At 45.3% G+C, this 22,704-nt stretch overlaps 1 protein-coding gene across 5 annotated transcripts in view; it reads right to left on the minus strand.

Annotated features, from left to right (window-relative positions):
* Positions 1–403: 403 nt before the first annotated feature.
* The window catches only part of LOC137422723 (interferon-induced protein 44-like), a 229,449-nt gene continuing 207,148 nt past the window's right edge, over positions 404–22,704 (minus strand). For 4 of the 5 annotated variants that reach the window (XM_078770644.1, XM_078770639.1, XM_078770656.1 and 1 more), the window contains 3 exons: positions 14,684–14,784; positions 8,136–8,301; positions 4,868–5,510 (listed from right to left, as the gene is read on the minus strand). In XM_078770644.1, coding sequence (XP_078626770.1) covers positions 5,494–5,510; positions 8,136–8,301; positions 14,684–14,784 — 284 coding nt within the window. In that variant the 3' untranslated portion in view covers positions 4,868–5,493. Of the gene's footprint in view, positions 2,818–2,878; positions 3,909–4,867; positions 5,511–8,135; positions 8,302–14,683; positions 14,785–22,704 lie in introns of those variants that run through there. The other variant, XR_013621953.1, reaches the window with a different exon arrangement.

Below are 22,704 nucleotides of genomic sequence, written 5' to 3' on the forward strand. Positions count from 1 at the left end.
CCTTCTCCCCCGATTGCTCAGTTTGGCTGGGCGGCCAGCTCTAGGAAGAGTCCTGGTTGTTCCAAACTTCTCCCATTTAAGAATTATGGAAGCCACTGTGCTCTTGGGAACCTACAATGCAGCAGAAATTCTTTTGTAGGCTTCCCCAGATCTGTGCCTCGACACAATCCTGTCTCTGAGCTCTGCAGGCAGTTCCTTCGACCTCATGGCTTGGTTTTTGCTCTGATATGCATTGCCAGCTTATACAGACCTTATACAGACTTGGCATATAATATGGAATATTTTTTTTGTGGGGGTGAACTTACTTTTCAAGTTGACTTAGAACCAAAAGTTCATTGGAATTATGTTGAAATTATTCCAGCTTTCGTTAATGTGACCTTTAAAAGAAACAAAAACCACATTTGACATTTCGAAGCAAATAAATTGATCCTTGAAAGTGATGTAAACTGATATTGAATTCAATTCATGGACAGTACTGTGTTAAACGTCTGTACGTTTTCCAGAAGTATTTCTTTATTTTGCACATTAGCCAAATTTTTTTTTAACAAAAACAAAAGTTAAATTACGACTGGGATTACGGACAGTAAAATTACAGTTCAGTACGTCGTGCAACCCCCACGAGCATTCAGGAGAGCACGTACACGTTGAGGAATGCTGTTCACGAGATTTGCCAAGGTTTGGACAGGAATCGCTTGCTATGCAGTGACAATAGCCTGCTGCAATTCACGCACAGAGGCAGGCTGCTGATCCAAGTTGTCGATTTGATGCATTAATTCTGCCCACAAGTTCTATATCGGATTCATATCCGGGGACATGGCAGGCCAATCCATATGCTCTACACCACGGTCAGCAAGAAAGTGTTGGATCATGCGAGCACGATGAGGCCATGCATTGTCATCTTGGAAGACAAAGTTTCCTCGAAAGGCTGCACGAGCAAATGGAAGCAATGTTTCTTCCAGAATGGCCCTGTACTTGAACTGGTTCAGGTTTCCATTCATAACAACCAGGTCAGTTTTGCCCCCTGCATGAAAAGCAGCCCAAACGGTCACCCCACCACCTCCAGCTTGGACTCTTGGCACTATGCAATCTTCGTTGTAGGCTTCATGCACTTGCCTGCGCACTCGGACATGGCCATCTTGACGATAGACCAGAAATCAAGACTCGTCACTGAAGATCACATGATTCCAGTGTCCTGGCTGCCATTTACGGTGCTCTCTGGCCCACTGCAATCGGCGCTGGCGGTGTTGTTTTGTCAGGCGTGGCTTTCTCAGGGGATGCCTGGCGCGATAGCCTGCTTGAACCAGTCGTTGGTTGACTAGCCTTCTGGATACAGGCACATTTGTCAGTTGCTGCCACTCAGCCCTAAGCCGATTAGCTGACTTGGTACGGCCATTGCGGACTAACCGGTGCAGCTGGCAATCATCCCTCCTTGAGGTTCTGCGGGGACATCCTGGCCTCGGTATTGGAGTAGGGACACCCCTCTGAGCATTTCGTTTCGGGATCTTTGACACCTGACCTTGAGTGATGCCATACTGCCGAGCAATAGCACGCCGTTTCATGCCGGAATTTCGTAAAGCCACCACTCCATGACAAACAGCATTGTTGAGTTGACGGACCTTTTCCAGAGGAAGCAGCAATAACTTTTGTAGACGTGCAGCAGTTGTTTTCCACGAACACAGAACGCAACAACCCTTATATATCCGATTGTGAAGCCAATCGTCAAATGTACCTGTCCGTACATTTTGTCAAGCCACCTGTGATATAATCCTGTTATTGACTTCTTGCTGCGACAGACAATCAGTGACATGGTTCTTTTAACAAAGAAATCACTGAAGCATGAAAGAAACTCACAAGATTGATATACCGAGTTCAGAAAGTAAACCCAAGTCAAGAAAAAAAATATATTCCATATTAAATGCCAAGTCTGTATATACAGGTGTGTGCCTTTCCAAATCATGTCAAATCAATTGAATTTTCCACAGGTAAACTCCAATTAAGGTGTAGAAACATCTCAAAGATGATCAAGATAAATGGGAGGCATCTGAGCTAAATTTCAAGTGTCATAGCAAAGGGTCTGAATACTTATGTAAATGTGATATTTCAGTTTTTTATTTTGAATAAATTTGCAAATCTTTCTAAAATCCTGTTTTCTCTTTGTCATTATGGGGTATTGACTGTAGATTGATGAGGGAAAAAATGAATTTAAACGATTTCAGCATAAGTCTGCAACATAACATAATGTGAAAAAAGTGAAGGGGTCTGAATACTTTCTGAATGCATTGTACACAGACTGTGATGAATATTAAGAAGAGGATTTGAATGGAATAGCCTTGAGAAGGGAATACAATGGGTTGTAGGGAAAAGGAGGAGTTTTGGTTTCGTATCTGTCTTTTGTGAGCGGACGCTCGAGAAAGGTATGACAGGAAATTATTTATGTGCTTGCTTTTGGACATTGAAATGCTCATATAATCTCTGCTGTAGTTCTGATATTGTTCTTTGTTCTGTGCATATAGGTTTGTGGAGATATATTTAAATAAAGCCTCATATCTGGGAAACGAGGTCTCGACTTGATTTCATAACACAGACTAAACCAACTTTGGGGACTTAAAATGGCATGGTTGTGGTACGTCATAACAACAGTGTTTCCTAGCAATGGAGAAGTCACTTTGCCGAGCAACAAAGCATTTGAAACTCCAACACTGGTTATAGACCGATAACCACCGCACTACCACGTATATCACTTATGGCGCTTTTCCATTGCACAGAACGGTACAGTACGGTACAGTACGGCACTGTACAGTACGGTTCAGTACGGCACTGTACAGTACGGTTCAGTACGGCACTGTACAGTACGGTACAGTACGGCACTGTACAGTACGGTACGGTAATCCCTGCGTCGTTTTCCCATCGCACAACAAAACCGTAAAAATAGGCGGAGTTATCTGAAGTGACGAAAAAAAACACGACCGCTCTGGTGACGTAATTTCTCATGCGACACTAAACTGTAAACAGCTCCGCAACTATGGAGGAACTTGAAGCTGTGTTTTACTTCTTCGTCGGGTTTGGGTTTTGTCTGAACATGAGTTTTTTAGCGAAATGCAAAAAGAGAGAGGACGTGTTTGAGAAGAAGCTGAAAGACGCCAGAAAGAGCTAAAAAGAGAAAGAAACTGCATCTCAGAAGTAGACCAAACTCTCTGGGTTTTCCACGTGTTTTTACTGAATCTTATCACTTATTCATGAGCTATCTTCTCTCCGGAATTGTGGTATTACAAAATGGCCGTTGGGTCTGAACATTGCGTGACGGTTCTGTGACGATTGCGATTGACCAATCGACGGTCTGCAGTATTGCAGCTCCACCCATAGGTCCGGGTTTGGCTCGCTTGGTACCTATCCATAGCAGAAACCAAATTTAGCACAAGTATGAGGTACGGTACGGTTCGCTTGGCAATGGAAAAACGAAAAAACGGATTTTGGTTACAGTACGGTACCGTACCATGGTGGAAAAGCACCATTAGAGAAGTCCAGTTATATGGCGATGTGTACACACATACTCCAATGTATTACAGAAGTGCATATCAAAGGAACATGGAAAGACGATATTATGCACAAAAACAAGCTGCGCTTGTTTGACACACAAAATGACAAGAGCCACACAGAGAGAATAACAAAAAATGTCCGAATGGAAGAATGATTTATCCCTCTTTGCCCGACTTTACATTGCATGCCAATCAGAGGATGTAAATTTGGAGGAATTATTTCGGCATGAAAACCAGGAATGTTCCCTCCCCCCCCCCCCCCCCCCCCTCAGCACTCTGTCAGAAAAAAACTGCAGATTGGGCAGCGGTCTGATCTACTTCAGTGTCTCCAAATTGAAGCTGCATTTACAATAAAAACACCAGATGTTCATGCTATAATATTTGATGGAGCTGCTGTAGTTCACATGTTACCATCAGTACACAAATGTAAAACATTTGGAGAGTTTGGCCAAGATGTGTTTGTCCCACATCCCAAAGTAAAGTTGCTGATGTTGTGTGGGACAGATACCTGAAGAGTCTGCAACAAAGCAAAAGAGATACACGGGGGCATGCGGTACGCACGCGGAAGGTGGCTAATGCGACACTTTCAGGAAATTGGCCTCGTTTCTTCAGGTCAGAAGAAAAGTACGCAGAGCTATTCCTCTTTTTGTCAGAATATGTGACAAACTTTAAAGTAGAAGACAAAGTACTGATCAGCACATCAATGGGCACAGATGACGCAACATCATCATTTACTAACTCTGGTATCCCATCCTGCAGCCATGATGAAGGAGATACCAAGATACTGCTCCTCCATATAACTGATCCTGTCAACAGCAGGCTGTCTCATACAATGGTACTGATAGTTAACATGGATGTTGTGGTTCTCTCAGTAGCGAATGTACATTCACTTCAAGTTGATGAACTCTGGGTTGCATTCGACACTGGGAAACATTTGTGGTACATACCACGACATGCAATTGTAGATTCACTTGGGGAGGAGTGTGATGCAATGTTATTTTCCATGCAGTACCAGGATGTGCTACTGTTTCTTAAATTTGTGGATGGGGCAAGAAGACTGCAAACTAAAAATGGCCCTTGAAGTATCTTTTTTTGAAATATCATCCATGAAATATTAAATATTAAATATGAAATATTGCTAATTTCAGGGTTTTCTCTCTTCCCTCTCCTATTTTGCTGTTCGTTGATTAACATGATGTTTGTCCCAATGTCACTAATGTATTGCTATTCCATGAGCATACCTCCTATAAACACACACACACACACACACACACACACACACACACACACACACACACACACACACACACACACACACATTGCACACCAAGTTACATTTTCACTTAAACTTTATTCATCGAGAAAATCAACACTTATTTGCACACCAAGTTACATTTTAATTAATTGAGAGAACAAACTTTTTTTCCGAAAATATTGATAGCAATCAGTAAAATCATTGGCAGACCGGATGGCCTCGAGGTATGTACACTCTGTCTGAGATGTCTAACCTGGGTTTGAATCCCAACCCAACAATAAACTGTCATCCCGGTGTTGTTCAGACAGGGTGATTCATCAATGTGTGTGCTGTCCCTCGGATGGACGTTAAACTGGTGTCCCATCTGCCAGCATTAGTTGGTGAATGTTAAAGATCCCACGGTGTCTTTTGCAAAAAGTAGGCGAGTTATCGCCAGCACCCTCAACAAATCCCAAATTCCTGCCCGGAGAAGAAAGAAGAAGAAAGTAAAATCATAAAGCAACAATCATTCAGATTGAAAAGGCACCCTGTTATGTTATTAAAAAATCAATTAAAGCGGAAGCTCAAATCACATTTTCATAAATGACTTTTTTGATTCTGTTAAGAAAAGGGAGACAGTAATTAATATTCTTGAAAAAAAAAAAATCAAGGAACAGAAGGCATCCCAAGAGTTGAAGGTTTGCTTGATGCAGCAGTTGACAATTAGTCTTCTTCTTCTTCTGTAAAAGAGAGAACGAAATGTTTTAACAAAACGTTTTGCTTCAACAAAGCATAAAAAGCCTCATCACAAGCATCATCTATTTAGTACAAGCATTCCTGTTTTCCTTTTGGTGTACTTTCATGACTTTGTAATGTATCGTCGTGTGGACCTTCCCACCGATTTTGTTTGATCTATCTATAATTCCATTAATCTCTGTGTGTATGTGTGTATGTGTGTATGTGTGTTTGTATGTGTGTATGTGTGTATGTTTGTCTGTGACCGCTGTTTCTCGACAACTACCGGTCCGATATACTTGAAACTTGCCAGGTATATTGCTGGGGACCCGAGGATGTGCCTTTTCAAGGTTTGAAATTAATCGGACAATTACTTACCGAGCTATGGCGATTTCTTTACCAAACACCGCAAGCCGTTCGCTTTGGACCAAACCATTTCATGTAAATAGAGGGGGGGGGGGGGGGGTTCTGTGGTCGTTGCGAATGGACCAAACCATTCATGTAAATAGAGGGGGTGGTTCTGTGGTCGTTACTGCCACGTGGTTTCAAAGTTTTTTTTTGTTGTTGTTGTTTGCACGCATGTTTTTTTGCACCCACGTACGGGCACGCCCTAGGATGTTTACACACACACACCCCTACACAAATTTTTTTTTTTTTTTTTTTTTGGCAAGGAACGGGCACCCACGTACGGGCACGTCCTAGCTTATATATAGTACGGGCATGCCCTAGTCTATCTATAATTCCATTAATCTCTGTGTGTATGTGTGTTTGTATGTGTGTATGTGTGTATGTTTGTCTGTGACCGCTGTTTCTCGACAACTACCGGTCCGATATACTTGAAACTTGCCAGGTATATTGCTGGGGACCCGAGGATGTGCCTTTTCAAGGTTTGAAATTAATCGGACAAGTAGTTACCGAGCTATGGCGATTTCTTTACCAAACACCGCAAGCCGTTCGCTTTGGACCAAACCATTTCATGTAAATAGAGGGGGGGGGGGGGGTTCTGTGGTCGTTGCGAATGGACCAAACCATTCATGTAAATAGAGGGGGGGGTTCTGTGGTCGTTACTGCCACGTGGTTTCAAAGTTTTTTTTTGTTGTTGTTGTTTGCACGCATGTTTTTTTGCACCCACGTACGGGCACGCCCTAGGATGTTTACACACACACACCCCTACACAAATTTTTTTTTTTTTTTTTTTTTGGCAAGGAACGGGCACCCACGTACGGGCACGTCCTAGCTTATATATAGTACGGGCATGCCCTAGTTACAATAATTTCAGCAGTTATTGACCAAACTGGAGCCAATGCTCTGAGGATTAACCAAAGCCATAACTTATCCTGTTCAACTGATGGCGGCGGCGACCATTGCTCTGTGCTTCGGTACAATCCAACAAAACATCGATAATTATAAATCAGGATTACTACAAACCAAGCCCTCCGGTAATACCAATTAAACCCAAACGTTGGCGTGGAAAAAGGTGCATTCACAAAGCAAACTCCGTCTTCAAGAAATAAATAATATAGTGCAGACACGGAACAGACTGCATGGAATCCCACACAAATGACACCACAACAATTCATAGAAGGACAATACTTATTACGCAATGAAACCAATCCCCGACGCCAGACACACACAATCATGCGCACAAACCGGGCAAGTCATATAGGAAAACATGTGGTGAAGAACTCAAAACTGTTGTAGAACTTGTATTTACAGGTACAGTGAGTGGGTCCAAACAGAAGTTGAGCGTCACAGCGAGGATGCAAGGACAGGAACTTGGAATTGTCCCATGAGCAATTAAGAGCCTCAGAGTCCATGAGCTGTATCTCCCATGCAAGTGGATGCCAGCTCTCCCCTCTCTGCCGACTGATCACACTCGACCAATCACCATTCACCCACCTCCCCCCCCTTCCCCCCCTCCCCCCAGAATCAGATATTCTCTGCCCCCCCCCCATGCTAACTAATCTCTGGCAACAGGGTTCTCTCCACACAAGGCACAGCAGCACAGCTGACCAATCACTGACCCAGGGGTTACTCCAATCAGGGACCACGAACAGTTTAATGCCCCTCTCCTCTACAAGCACCACCACCAACATATCACCTCCATAATGAATTTTAAATATAAATAATCACCTCACATAAATTTACAAATGTGATGTTTTGCTTTTTTTGTATAAAGGCTCGTGGAAGAGCGAGAAGAGCATATAACGAATCAGGACACAACAGAACAAAAGGACCAAACAGTAGAAACAAAAGGGGGGAAACAACAACAGCAGGGCAAGGGACAAAATACATGGACACGTGCAAGGGACACGGGTAAGAATGAGGGATAGGGAAATATGCAGACAGGAGTTCACTTAAACATTCCTAGTTCAACTCTGAAAAGTCATCATATGATCCTTTTGATTACGATCATTAAGCTTGATTTTCCAGAACTCAACACACATTGCACATTTCAACCTGATGATATTTCGCATTCATTATTTATTTGTCAACATACATCATTAAACTTTCCATAAAGTTTCACACGAACAAACTTGCACACAAATTATATAATGCAGGAAAAGTAATCAAAAAGTAATCCGGAGAGTGCAACGATCGTTTCATAAAAACATGTGTATCTCACTCACTGTTTACGGTGTTTTTAATGAAGCGCCCAGCGAAGTTGATCATGTGTTTGAAAGTAGACAACAGCAGGATGTCCATGTTGGTGTCTGTCTCTGCCGTAGTGGCATAATTTTTCACAGCGAAGACGTTGTTCAAAGGGATTCCAAGTTTCTGTTTGACTTCATTCATCTGATCAAGACAAAGATTTTGTTTGAATTTATGTAACATAATGCATTGATGAAAGCATGACAAAATTATTTTTACACCATAAACCAAAAGCATCATATAAGTAATGGAAATCCTTTTCTTCATTTAGTTTAACCTATTGCAAACAAATTGTCTGTAAACAAACAAACAAAAAAAAAATCCAATGTTTAATTATACAGATTTCCTCCAACAAAGAAGGTAATGATAAAAAAAATATCATGGTGATGTATTAGCACCTGATAAACGATTGAGATCAATTCTCAATGAGGATAACTAGAGAGATTGGTAACCTGGATGTGCTTTCTTCCTATCTTCTGGACCTGCTCCTCCAACCCATTATTATCCCTGTCCATGTTTTCTCCCAAAAGCAATTCAAAAATCAACTTACATCTACTTCCATCGGCCTATTCTCTCATCGGTGATACATTCTCCCCGAATCACTTCTATTGAGCTCTTCCCTCCAGTTCTTCAATGATGCAATTCATCATGATACAAGTTTCTCCCGTACCTACCATTGAGCCTCACTGATCCCTGCCCCCATTATTAACTCGGCCACAGAAGCTGCATGGAGGTTATGTTTTCACTTCTGTTTGTCTGTGAGCGAGATATCTCAAAACGTTATGGATGGATTCGGACGAAATCTGGTGGACAGGATGGGTGTTTGACAAGGAAGAGTTGATTTGATTTTGGTGAAGATCCGATTTTGGTGCAATTTTGAAAGTAATTCTTCAACATCGAGAGATCGGCCAAAAACGATATTTTGCAGAATATCTCAAAGTTGTGGACGATTTATGCCAAAATTAGGTGGATGAGTTGGTGAGGTGACAAGAACAAGCCGAATGGATTTTGGTTTAGGTCCGGATCCAGATCCGGCCTATTGGTGGGATGCAAAACAAAAACTGTTCAGCCTGGCGGAGGTATGCTCCCCACCGAATACACAACAACAACAACAACATGCATTTTAAGGCCATTTTCCCTGCTAGAGCGGGGGTTAGCCTTGCGGTCCCCATGACAATATTCTCCATTTTGCCCTATTTTCTGCATCTCTCCTTGTTAACCCCCTTGCCCGCATTTCTTCTTCCACCATCTTTAGCCAAGTCTTTCTCGGTCTTCCCCGTCCTCTACTTCCTTCTACATTCATTTCCATCACTCTTCTCAACCAGTCACTTTCATCCTTCCTCAACACATGACCAAACCATCTCAACCTGTTCCTCTTCACAACATCAATCACAGGCTCTATTCCCATCATCTTTCGCAATTCATCATTTGTCTTCCTCTCTCTCAACGATACTCCGCACATCCACCGAACCATTCGCATTTCCACCCTTTCCAGCCTTCGTTGCTGCTCTACATTCATGACCCATGTCTCGATCCCATAAATCATAACACTTCTCACACATGCAGCATACACCTTTCCCTTCAGCTTCAACCACACTCCCCTCATCATCAGCATGCCACTCAGTTCCCGAAACTTCTTCCATGCACGTCTCACTCTAGCAACCGTTGCCGTGTCTGATCCACCTTCTCCATTCAGCATGTCTCCGAGGTAGCAAAGTGTTTTCACACCTTCCAGCTTCACGCCGTCTCCAAGATCCAACTCAACATTTCCTCCATCTGCAGCTCCCTCTGTGCACACCTTACATTTGAATGTAGCTGCCACACTGGTTAATGACCCTCTCAGACCACTACATTTTAGATGAACCCACTCAGCGCACATTGTACATTGAATGGAGTTCACTCCGACACCCTTCCTGCACACAGCACATGGCCACTTCCCAGTTCTTTCCACCTCACCACATGCTTTACCACTTGCCATCACCTTTGTCTTTCCTATATTCACATTCAGACCTTTTGTCTCCATACATTCCTTCCACTTGTTCATCTCTTCCTTCAGTCCATCCATACGTTCAGCAATCAACACCAGATCATCTGCATACAACAACTCCCACGGTAAACCCTCCTTTACGTTCTGAGCCAGCACCTCCATCACAGCTTCAAATAGTAGTGGACTTAGTACCGACCCCTGATGCACTCCCACCTTCACCTCAAACTCACCACTGTTCCCGTCCTTCGTCCTTACAGCTGTGCGCGCTCTTTTGTATATTGCCATCACTACTCTGATCAACCATTCCTCCACTTCTAACTTCCTCAATGCCCATGTCAATACTTCGCGTGGAACCCTATCGAATGCTTTCTCCAGATCAACAAACCCAAGAAACAACTTCTTCCTCTTCTCCATGTACTTCTCCTGCAACTGCCTCACAATAAAGCGCGCGTCTGTCGTTCCTCTTCCTGGCATAAATCCAAACTGCATTTCGTCGATCTTCACCTTCTTCCTTCTCCTCCTCTCCAACACCTTTCCAATACCTTCATTCCATGCTCCAATAACTTTATCGCTTGGTACGAGCCACACTCCAGAGGGTCACCTTTCCCCTTGTATAGAGGGACGAGGGTACTCAGTTCCCAAACCACCGGAATGCGGCCTTCTTTCACCACCAGATTACAGATCTCTGTCATTCTCTTCACATCCCAACTTCCTGCTGCCTTCAACATATCTCCCACAACTCCCGTCGGCCCTCCCACTTTTCTACTCTTCAATGCTTTTATCGCTTCCTCAACTTCCTCCTGAGTTATCTTCTCTGCCGGTCCTAAAACTGGGTTACTCTCTATGTTGCCATCCCATTCATTCTCTGTATTCAACAGCATTTCCATATATCTTTTCCATCTTCCTTTAATTCCATCTGGGTCCACAACGATTTGTCCCACTTCATCCTTCAAGCAACTCACCCCCATCACATCACACCTCTCTTTCGCTATCTGCTTTGCAATCCTGAATACCGCTCTCTGACCCTCTTCAGAATCCAAGCGTTCTCCGAACATTTTCCTACATGCCTCCTGCACCTTTGCTACCTCTTTCTTTGCAGCCTTCTTGGCTGCCTTATAACTTTCATGCTCTGCATTTTCTGCTCCCATACCCTTCACCTTCTGCCACTCCTTGAACTTCTTCCTCTTCTCGTCAATCCTCTTTCCAACTTCATCATCCCACCACCATGTTTCCGAGTGCCTCGGTGGTCCTTTTGTCCATCCACATACCTCACCAACGGCTCCCAACAGACTATCTTTCATTGACATCCAACCACGTTCAAGCTCAACCACATCATCCTCTACCCTACTCAGCCTCTCTTTTAATGCCTCCCTTACTGTCACCTCTTTCAACCTCCACACCTTCATTGTCGATTGGTACTTCACCCGCCGAGCTCTCCTCGCACCTTTCACCCTTATGTCGCAGACAACCAAGTGGTGCTGTGAAACAGCCTCCTCCCCCGGGATCACCTTTGTGTCCCGGAAGTGCCGCCTATCTCGCCTACGCACCATCAGGTAGTCAACGGTTGTCGTCGACCCACCTGACGTGTATGTAACAAGCTTATTATCCCCTTTCTGGAACTGAGTGTTACAAATCAACAAATTAGCTCGATCAGCAAACTCCAAAATCCTTTCACCTTCTCCATTTCTCACACCATATCCGTAACCCCCATTAACTCCCTCAAAACCGTCCATACTCTTTACCACATGTCCATTTAGGTCTCCTCCTACCACAACAACTTCATCTTTCACGTTTTCCATCAGCTTCTCTATCGCACACCAGAACTTGGCCTCTCTTCATCGCTCCGACCAACCTGCGGAGCATATTCCGAGATGACGTTCACCAAGAGCTTTCCAATCATCATTTTCACCATCATCAACCTATCAGTAACTCTAGTCACACTCACCACACTGTCTACAAACTCCTCAGAAAACAGGACACCAACACCATTCACGCCCTCCAGGCACCCATGCCACACAAACTTGTATTTCTGTCCCTGCCTACCCTTCACCATTCTCACACCACTTCCCTTCCATTTCATCTCTTGCACACAACATATGTCCACTCTTCTTCTGACCAATACTTCCACCACTTCTCCTGATCTCCCTGTCATTGTCCCTACATTCCATGTCCCAAACCTCAGAAACTGATCTCCACTTCGGGCTGTACCCTGCCCATATGTAGTTGTAATTGTCATGGTTCTCTTTTTGAGGCAATGTTTTTATGGCCGGATGCCCTTCCTGACGCCACCGAATGCTGTTCTAATTTTCTATCTGCTACCACCTTCACATGTGATGTTGCGTCAGTGTTCTTGTATATAAACAACAATAATAAACAATGATTTGTTCTCCATCCCAGTTGAGTTGACCTCTTCTTAGCCATTCCAGTGATCCTTCTTTGTCTATCCCCAATCTGTCCAACTCTTTTTTTTTATTTCCATGCTTTTTTGTCTTTCTCCCAGTTGTCACTATGGATCTGCTGGTATTTCATCTTGTATTTTTATTTTGTCTTTTTTTGCAATCGTTGGGGCTGTATTCTTTGCTGTTTCAGTGTGGTGCGTGACACCTTCCAATTGCACCTATTTTTGGAAGTTTTTTGCAAGGTGAGTGAGAGATACCTTTTTTGGCTTGTTGTGTTCATGCTTGTACACAAATTGTATTCAGTAGTCTGTTGAATTTTTCATATTACTACATGAGCTTGGACTCTGCTAATGCTACAGTCGTTGCTTTGTGCACTTTATTGAGTTGAATCAGGCCGACACCTCCTTCTTTTCTCGGCAGGTACGTTCTTGGAATGCACTGATTTTTGTAGAACATTTTGTGGATAGTGAAGAGTTTCCTTGTTTTTCTATCTCGTTTTTTGATATCCGCTTGTGGCCAGTTTACTATTCCGCAGCTTACTGGAACACTGGTACTGTGCGATGGTTTATGGCTTTGAATTTGTTTCTTGGTGTGAGATGTTTTCAGGATAAGCCTCGTTCTATGCTGATATTCTTTGGTAATTGCTTTGCGCATTTTTGTGTGACAAATTTTGTGGCCCTCTTGTACTACAAAGCATTTGGAAGATTCTTCGTTGTTTAGCTCCTGTATTGTTGTAACGAGGTCGATTTTTATGTTGTTCGTTTTTGATTGTCCCTGCACGAATGTCCAGTTGGCACACTTATCTCGGCCAAATTCCATTTGAATGTCATTGGAGAACCATTTCACTAATTTCAATTGTTCTGCCAATTTTTCGTCGTTTGGTGGAAAGACTTTTGACACATTGACATATTCTGCTTCCGTTTCCCTCGTTCATAGTAGAATCTTTTCTGGTTGTTTTCAAACATATGGGCTTGTTTTCTCCTCATGTTCGCCTTGTCGTAGTTTTTATAAATTTTCCTTGCTTTCATTTCAATTTTCAACCATTACCTCTCGGTGTTTGTTTTAAATTTTATATTTGTATTTATCTTCTGGATTCTCCTCCTTTGTTTTGGGTTTTGATTTCTTCTTGGGAATTGCTGTATTTGTCCTGTCTCCTTTCTGAACATCTCCCTTCCTCTCTTGAGTCGTTTAAGTTTAGTGTGTTTGTGTATGTGCCACTGTCACTTGTATTAACAGGAAACGGTACAAACTTGACACATCACATCCACGGATATGTCTTGTGTGTCCTATATTTCCATGTTACTCCTTCATTTAAATGCTGAAATGTATGCCTAAAACACTGTTTTACTTAAATTTTGCGCTCGCAACGGCAGGATAAAATTAACATAGCAATACCCCTGGGTGCTCACCTGGTAGAATAAACAGTGTACTTACTGCACTGACTAAAGGTATTTTAAACCAATTTCAACGGTTGCTAAAGGATAGGACAGCATGAAGAATCATACAAACAAACTTTGGTACATCACAAGTGCTGAAGGTTGTGGTCAAGTTTCATCGAAATAGTGTTGATAGTATCAGAAAAGAAAGCAAATACTTATTTTGGTGGGTCAAACCTGGACCTATTTTGACCCCCGTAGAACCTCTTAGACTTCGATTTTATTTGTGTCATGAACAAACTTCGGTACATCACGGGTGATGAAGGTTGCGGTCAAGTTTCATCAAAATAGTATGTGTAGCTTCCGAGGAAAAAGCAAATTTCTATTTTTGGGGGTCAAACGTGAATCCACTTTGATATCCGGTAGACCCCCGAATATTTTAATGCCGTGAACAAACTTTAGTCACAACATAACAAATATAATTTGTGCCAAATTTGGTCACAATCCCATCAGCGGTTTCGGCGAAGAAGTTGCAAGTGTTTATGAACGGACGACGCCCCATTGCATAAGCTCCCTGGAACGAAGTTCGACGTTCCAGGTGAGCTGAAAATCACTGGTGAGCAAAAGTGTGATACTGCTAATGGACACAAAACACACATACAAGGCTTCATTTGCGTTCATACATCATTTTGAAAATCCCATATTCATCACAATAACAAATTGGATTTACACACTAAGTGAAACAGTATTCATGGACACATTACCTTGTCATTGATGTATTTGCTCTTGTAAACATTCGTCACATCTTTTCCAACTTCTGCGCATGCCTCATCACAGTGGGTAAGAATGGCAACCTGTGGAATTCCTGGAAGACAAAGAGAGAAACTGTTATTGTCATGTCGTTCGAAGGACAGTGTATCTGCTTGCTTCGCATTCCATTCATGAAAAGAAAATACTTTTCAATTTACCCATAAAAAAGTGTTTCTGAAACATCTGAAAGTTGTCTTAATCAGTGTTTCTGATAAAGACAAATTTCAGAATTTAAGGAATAACCAAATCATTCCATTGTTTTCAAGTATCACTTTTGGTTCACGTTTCCATGAGGTTTCTGAAACTGGGATATTGAATTTTTTGCAGATGTACCATTGGATTACTTTACATAATTGGCTGTGCCTTTAGATGTACAGCTGTTCTGACATGTTTTTTTTACACCCCGATAGGAGGTGGCTCGTTATTTCTGTTTCTATTTTGCAAAACCTCCACCTGTCCAATTGAGGGAGTCTTGCCATTTTCTGAAAGCCACTGGTATGGTGTCCTTGGTCTTGGGCATTTACAATGAGTCGTTCTCCATCCCAGTTGAGCTAATCTCTTCTTTGCCATTCCAAAGAGTCTTCTTTGTCTTCTTTGTCCAATCTGTCCATCTCTTTTTTATATGTCTCCCTGCTCTTTTACCATTCTCCCAATTGTCGTATATCTGTTGATATTTCACTTCATATTTTTCTTTTGTCTTTTATGCAGTCGTTGTGGCTGCATTCGCTGCTATTTCAGTTTCATGTGTGACATCTTTGGTGACAATGTCTATTTTCTGCAATTCTGAAGGGAGGACGAATATAAATGTCATGGGGACATGGACAACTGAAGGAAGGTGGCAGTGTGAATGTGATGATTGGAAATCTGTCATTGAGATGGCTGAGCAGAGTAAAGATAAGAAATCACTCATACGGATCAGAGGCTAACAATAATTTGCATGTGAAGTGAAATACAGTGCCTTCAGAAAGAATCCACACCACTTTACTTTTTAGCCTGCACTCGCGAAGTGAAAGGCAGGGTTGAGCAATCGATTGCGGGCATATGTACGTGTGGCGTAGGTGCGTACGTATGTTGTATGTGCCTGTCTGCATTTTTAGAAAACATTTTCTCGGCAACCGTTGGTCCGATTGATACAAAATTTTCAACATAGTAGAGCCTCTGTCTGTAGAATTATTTTATTCATAATTATATGTTATCGGTCATATGGTATGGACGCCATCTTGGAAAAACGTTGCACCTCTATATCTCCGAAACTGCTCAGTGGAAATAATTGAAACATGGCTCATTTTCAAGTACTCCCCATGGGGAATAAGATATGTTAATTATGTGCCTTCATTATGACGTCATAATTCGACAAGTACAATGCTTGGTCCGATTCGTATGAATTTTTTGTCTCTGCAACTGTTGGTCTGATGGACACTAAATTTTCACCACAGGAGTGCCTCCCCCTCTCAATTTTTTTTAGGACAATTATGGCGTCATAGGTCATGTGGTACAGGAACCATCTTGGAAAAACCGAAAAACGTTGCACTTCTATGTCTCCCATTCTGCTCCATGGAAAAAAATGAAACACGGCTCATTGTGAAGAATTCTGCATGTGGAAATAAGTGTTGTTAACGATGAAGTCATTGGTGCCTTAATTATGACTTATAATTTGACAGAGACAACACTTGGTCTTATCAGTTTGAAATTTCTTGAGCGTGATCTACACATCAATCTATATTATAATAGGCTACGGTGACTGTCTGTCTGTCTGTCTGTCCGAGGGTGTGGCTTACTCCGTTTGCAGAGTAGCTCCACCCATTTTTGGAGAGGCTTCATGTAAACAAATATCCACCATTTTATTAACTCAAATAGCTTTGAGGCCTGTTTAGTTAGGCCCGTGCTGTCTTTCTCTCTCACACAGGTTTATTTCAACTCGAATTCGATATATCATTTCATTTTTAACAGTCGCTAACATAGTTTTAGACTCGGTTGAAAAAAAACGGGAAGAGAATCCCATGAAAGTTTCCGTTTCTAGAACGAAATGATTTCTCAAAGGCCTGTAAAATAAAGCCCATTCATTGAGTCACCCTCACGATTTTATCGAATTCACCATCTGATTTAATTTTTATCGATGGTTTTAGACTCGGTGTCAGAAATAATTGAGAACATTTATGCACACACGGGAAATTGCCGAGATATATATTTTTAAAATTGCGGCACGGTCGGCCATATGCCGCCTAAAATAACAGACAGGAAAATGGCGAGATATATTAAAAATTCGTGGCGGACTTTTCCATTTGATGACAATTGTCACGATTAAATATTTAATTTATATGTCATCACAATAATGTGGAGAGAGGGGCATAGCTTCGTTCACGTATCGCCACAGACGGGAAATTGTCGACAGATATTTCTTCGTTATTATTTCATTCATCATTATTATACGGAAGTAAAGGTAATCCTGTTTAAACTGGCATTCATTCCAGCGAGGGGTTGGAGAAAGAGCGGGGGGTTGGAGTGGAGCGGGGGGTTGGAGAGGAGCGGGGGTTGGAGAGGAGCGGGGGTTGGAGAGGAGCGGGGGTTGGAGAGGATCGAGGGGTTGGAGAGGAGTTAGATGTTGGAGAGGAGCTCGGGGTTGGAGAGGAGTGAGGGGATGGAGAGGAGCGAGGGGTTGGAGAGGAGTTAGAGGTTGCAGAGGAGCTCGGGGTTGGAGAGGACCTAGGGGTTGGAGAGGAGCAAGGGGTTGGAGAGGAGCGAGGGGTTGGAGAGGAGCGAGGGGATGGAGAGGAGCGAGGAGTTGGAGGAGCGAGGGGTTGGAGAGGAGTTAGGGGTTGGAGAGGAGTGAGGGGTTGGAGAGGAGCGAGGGGTTGGAGAGGAGCTAGGGGTTGGAGAGGAGCTATGGGTTGGAGAGGAGCGAGGAGTTGCAGAGTGAGGAGCGATTGGAGAGGAGAGTGAGGAGCGTTTGGAGAGGGGAGTGAGGAGCGATTGGAGAGGGGAGTGAGGAACAATTGGAGAGGGGAGTGAGGAGCGATTGGAGAGGAGAGTGAGGAGCGATTGGAGAGGTGAGTGAGGGGCAATTAGAGAGGAGTGTTAGGATGTATTGGAGAGGAGTGTGAGGATGTATTTGAGAGGAGTGTGAGGAGGTATTGGAGAGGAGAGTGAGGAGGGGTTGGAGAGGAGCAAGGGGTTGGAGAGGAGTGAGAGTTTGGAGATGGGCTAGGGGTTGGAGAGGAGCGAGGGCTTGCAGAGGAGCGAGGAGGAATTGGAGAGGCAAGTGAGACACGATTGGAGGGGAGTGTGAGGAATTGGAGAGGAGTGTGGGGGATTTTGAGAAGAGCGTGAGGGATTGGAGAGGAGCGTGAGGGATTGGGGAGGAGTGTGAGGGATTGGAGGGGAGTGTGAGGAATTGGAGAGGAGTGTGGGGGATTGGAAGGGAGTGTGAGGGATTGGAGGGGAGTGTGAGGAATTGGAGAGGAGTGTGAGGGATTGGAGAGGAGTGTGAGGGATTGGAGAGGAGTGTGAGGGATTGGAGAGGAGTGTGAGGGATTGGAGAGGAGTGTGAGGGATTGGAGAGGAGTGTGAGGGATTGGAGAGGAATGTGAGGGATTGGAGAGGAGTGTGAGGAATTGGAGAGGAGTGTGAGGAATTGGAGAGGAGTGTGAGGAATTGGAGAGGAGTGTGAGGAATTGGAGAGGAGTGTGAGGAATTGGAGAGGAGTGTGAGGGATTGGAGAGGAGTGTGAGGGATTGAGCGATTGTATAGGCGAGTGAGGCACGATTGGAGGGGAGTATGAGGGATTGTAGAGGAGTGTGAGGGATTGGAGAGGAGTATGAGGGATTGGAGAGGAGTGTGAGGGATTGGACAGGCGTGTGAGGAATTGGAGAGGAGTGTGAGGAATTGGAGAGGAGTGTGAGGAATTGGAGAGGAGTGTGAGGGATTGGAGGGGAGTGTGAGGAATTGGAGAGGGGCTAGGGGTTGGAGCGGAGCGAGGGGTTGGAGAGGAGCTAGGGGTTGGAGAGGAGCTAGGGGTTGGAGGGGAGCTCGGGGTTGGAGAGGCGCTAGGGGTTGGAGAGGAGCTAGGGGTTGGAGAGGAGCTTGGGGTTGGAGAGGAGCTAGGGGTTGGAGAGGAGCGGGGGTTGCAGAGGAGCGAGGGGTTGGAGAGGAGTGTGAGGGATTAGAGAGGAGCGAGGGGTTGGAGAGTGAGGAGCGATTGAAGAGGCAAGTGAGGAGCAATTGGAGAGGCGAGTGAGGAGCGATTGGAGAGGCGAGTGAGCGATTGGAGAGGTGAGTGAGGAGCGATTGGAGAGGGGAGTGAGGGTCGATTGGAGAGGCGAGTGAGGGGCAATTGGAGCGGAGTGTGAGGAGGTATTGGAGAGGAGTGTGAGGAAGTATTGGAGAGGAGTGTGAGGAGGGGTTGGAGAGGCGTGTGAGGAGGAGTTGGAGAGGAGCAAGGAGTTGGAGAGGAGCAAGGGGTTGGAGAGGAGCAAGGGGTTGGAGAGGAGCGAGGGGTTGGAGAGTGAGGGCCGATTGGAGAGGAGAGTGAGGAGCGATTGGAGAGACGAGTGAGGAGCGATTGGAGAGGCGAGTGAGGAATGATTGGAGTGGAGTATGTGGGATTGGAGAGGAGTGTGAGTGATTGGAGAGGAGTGCGAGGGATTGGAGAGGAGTGTGAGGAAATGGAGAGGAGTGTGAGGAATTGGAGAGGAGTGTGAGGAATTGGAGAGGAGTGTGAGGGATTGGAGAGGAGTGTGAGGGATTGGAGGGGAGTGTGAGGGATTGGAGGGGAGTGTGAGGTATTGGAGAGGAGTGTGAGGATTTGGAGAGGAGTGTGAAGAATTGGAGAGGAGTGTGAGGAATTGGAGAGGAGTGTGAGGGATTGGAGAGGAGTGTGAGGGATTGGAGAGGAGTGTGAGGGATTGGAGAGGAGTGTGAGGGATTAGAGTGGGGTGTGAGGAAGTATTGGAGAGGAGTGTGAGGAGGTATTGGAGGGGAGTTTGAGGAGGAGTGGGATTGGAGAGGCTTGAAGGTGGAGAAAGGAGAGTGTCAGGTGGAGAGGAGTGAGGGGTTACATATTATGTGAAATAAATAAATTGTGTTCACCACAGAATTTCTGGATCTGATGAATTGCCAGTAACCATTTTGTAAAATGTAATGTGCAGAATCTAAATCAAGATGTCCAAATGTCACACACGTCCATTCCCCATGGGATTCCCATGGGTGACCCCACTACTATATTATAGTAGGCAAAGGTGATTCTGTCTGTCTGTCTGTCTGTCTGTCTGTCTGTCTGTCTGGGGGTGTGGCTTACTCCATTTGCAGAGTAGCTCCACCCATTCTTGGAGAGGCTTCATGTAAACAAATATCAACCATTTTATTAACTCGAATAGCTTTGAGGCCTGTTTAGTTAGGCCCGTGCTGTCCTTCTCTCTCACACAGGTTTATTTCAACTCTAATTCGATATATCATTTCATTTTTAACAGTCGCTGACATAGTTTTATACTCGGTTGAAAAAAAACGGGAAGAGAATCCCATGAAAGTTTCCGTTTATAGAACGAAATGATTTCTCAAAGGCCTGTAAAATAAAGCCCATTCATTGAGTCACCCTCACGATTTTATCCCGCATTCACCATCTGATTTATTTTTTATCGATGGTTTTAGATTCGGTGTCAGAAATAATTGAAAACATTCACGCACACATGGGAAAATGCAGAAATATATTTTTAAAACTCGCGCCACGATGATGCACGAAAATACACCGCCTAAAATAACAGTCGGGGAAAATTTCGACATTTTAAAAATTCGCTTTTTCTTTTCCGTTGAGATATATTACTTTTACTTTTGATGACAGTCGTCACAAAACGACATATATTTCTTCGTTCTTATTTCATTCAACATTATTATCCGGAAGTAAAATATGTTTCAGGAAATTACGGAGAGATATTTCTTCGTTTTTTATTATTAGATATGTGCGCATACACTTTAAATAGGTTTATTTGAAATCTTTAATTTTCACAATGTAATTTACTTGCCATTTGTCATTTGATGATTACGAGACACTTCCTCTTGAGGATCGTGACAATTCATGCGTTGCGTGGAAACTTCCATTTCCAAAATGAATGAGACGGGAGAGGAGCGAGGAGCGAGGAGTTGGGGAGAGAGGAGCGAGGGGTTGGAGAGTGAGGGGCGAGGGGTTGGAGAACGGGGAGCTAGGGGTTGGAGAGCGAGGAGCTAGGGGTTGGAGAGTGAGGAGCTATGGGTTGGAGAGTGAGGAGCGAGGTGTTGGATAGCGAGGCTTGGAATGCGAGGAGCGAGGGGTTGGAGAGCGAGGAGCTAGGGGTTGGAGAGCAAGGAGCGAGGGGTTCGAGAGCGAGGAGCGAGGAGTTGGAGAGCGAGGGGTTGGAGAGCGAAGAGCGAGGAGTTGGAGAGCGAGGAGCGAGGGGTTGGAGAGCGAGGCGGTAGGGGTTGGAGAGCGAGGCGCTAGGGGTTGGGGAGAGAGGAGCGAGGGGTTGGAGAGTGAGGGGCGAGGGGTTGGAGAACGGGGAGCTAGGGGTTGGAGAGCGAGGAGCTAGGGGTTGGAGAGTGAGGAGCTAGGGGTTGGGGAGAGAGGAGCGAGGGGTTGGAGAGTGAGGGGCGAGGGGTTGGAGAGCGAGGAGCTAGGGGTTGGAGAGTGAGGAGCTATGGGTTGGAGAGTGAGGAGCGAGGTGTTGGAGAGCGAGGCTTGGAATGCGAGGAGCGAGGGGTTGGAGAGCGAGGAGCTAGGGGTTGGAGAGCGAGCGGTTGGAGAGCAAGGAGCGAGGGGTTCGAGAGCGAGGAGCGAGGAGTTGGAGAGCGAGGGGTTGGAGAGCGAAGAGCGAGGAGTTGGAGAGCGAGGAGCGAGGGGTTGGAGAGCGAGGCGGTAGGGGTTGGAGAGCGAGGCGCTAGGGGTTGGAGAGCGAGGAGCTAAGGGTTGTAGAGCAAGCAGCGAGGGGTTGGAGAGTGAGGAGCTAGGGGATGGAGAGCAAGGACTGAGGGGTTGGAGAGAAAGGAGTTAGGGGATGGAGAGCGAGGAGGGGTTGGAGAGCGATGAGCGAGGGGTTGGAGAGTGAGGGGCTAGGATTTGGAGAGTGAGGAGCGAGGGGTTGGAGAGCGATGAGTGAGGGGTTGGAGAGGGATGTGTGAGGCGTTGGAAAGCGAGGAGCTAGGGGTTGGAGAGCGAGGAGCTAGGGGTTGGAGAGCGAGGAGCGAGGGGTTGGAGAGCAAGGAGCGAGGAGTTGGAGAGCGAGGAGCTAGGGGTTGGAGAGCGAGGAGCTCGGCGTTGGAGAGTGAGGAGCGAGGAGTTGGAGAGTGAGGAGCTAGAGGTTGGAGAGCGAGGAGCTCATGGTTGGGGAGTGAAGAGCTAGGGGTTGGAGATTGAGGAGCGAGGGGTTGGAGAGCAAGGAGCGAGGGGTTGGAGAGCGATGAGCGAGGGGTTGGAGAGCGAGGGGCAAGGAGTTGGAGAGTGAGGAACGAGGCGTTGGAGAGCGAGGAGCGAGGGGTTGGAGAGCGATGAGCGAGGGGTTGGAGAGCGATGAGCGAGGGGTTGGAGAGCGATGAGCGAGGGGTGGGAGAGGGATGTGTGAGGGGTTGGAGAGCGAGGAGCTAGGGGTTGGAGAGCGAGGAGCTAGGGGTTGGAGAGCAAGGAGCTCGGGGTTGGAGAGCAAGGAGCGAGGGGTTGGAGAGCGAGGAGCTAGGGGTTGGAGAGCGAGGAGCTCAGGGTTGGAGAGTGAGGAGCGAGGATTTGGAGAGCGAGGAGCTAGAGGTTGGAGAGCGAGGAGCTCAGGGTTGGGGAGTGAGGGGCTAGGGGTTGGAGAGTGAGGAGCTAGGGGTTGGAGAGGAGCGAGACATTGGAGAGGAGTGAGGGGTTGGAGAGTGAGGAGCTAGGGGTTGGAGAGTGAGGAGCTAGGGGTTGGAGAGTGAGGAACTAGGGGCTGGAGCGGAGCAAGAAATTGGAGAGGAGCGAGAGGTTGGAGAG

The sequence above is a fragment of the Myxine glutinosa genome, chromosome 1, assembly GCF_964187855.1.
Source record: "Myxine glutinosa chromosome 1, kmMyxGlut1.1, whole genome shotgun sequence".
NCBI classification, from domain to species: domain Eukaryota; kingdom Metazoa; phylum Chordata; class Myxini; order Myxiniformes; family Myxinidae; genus Myxine; species Myxine glutinosa.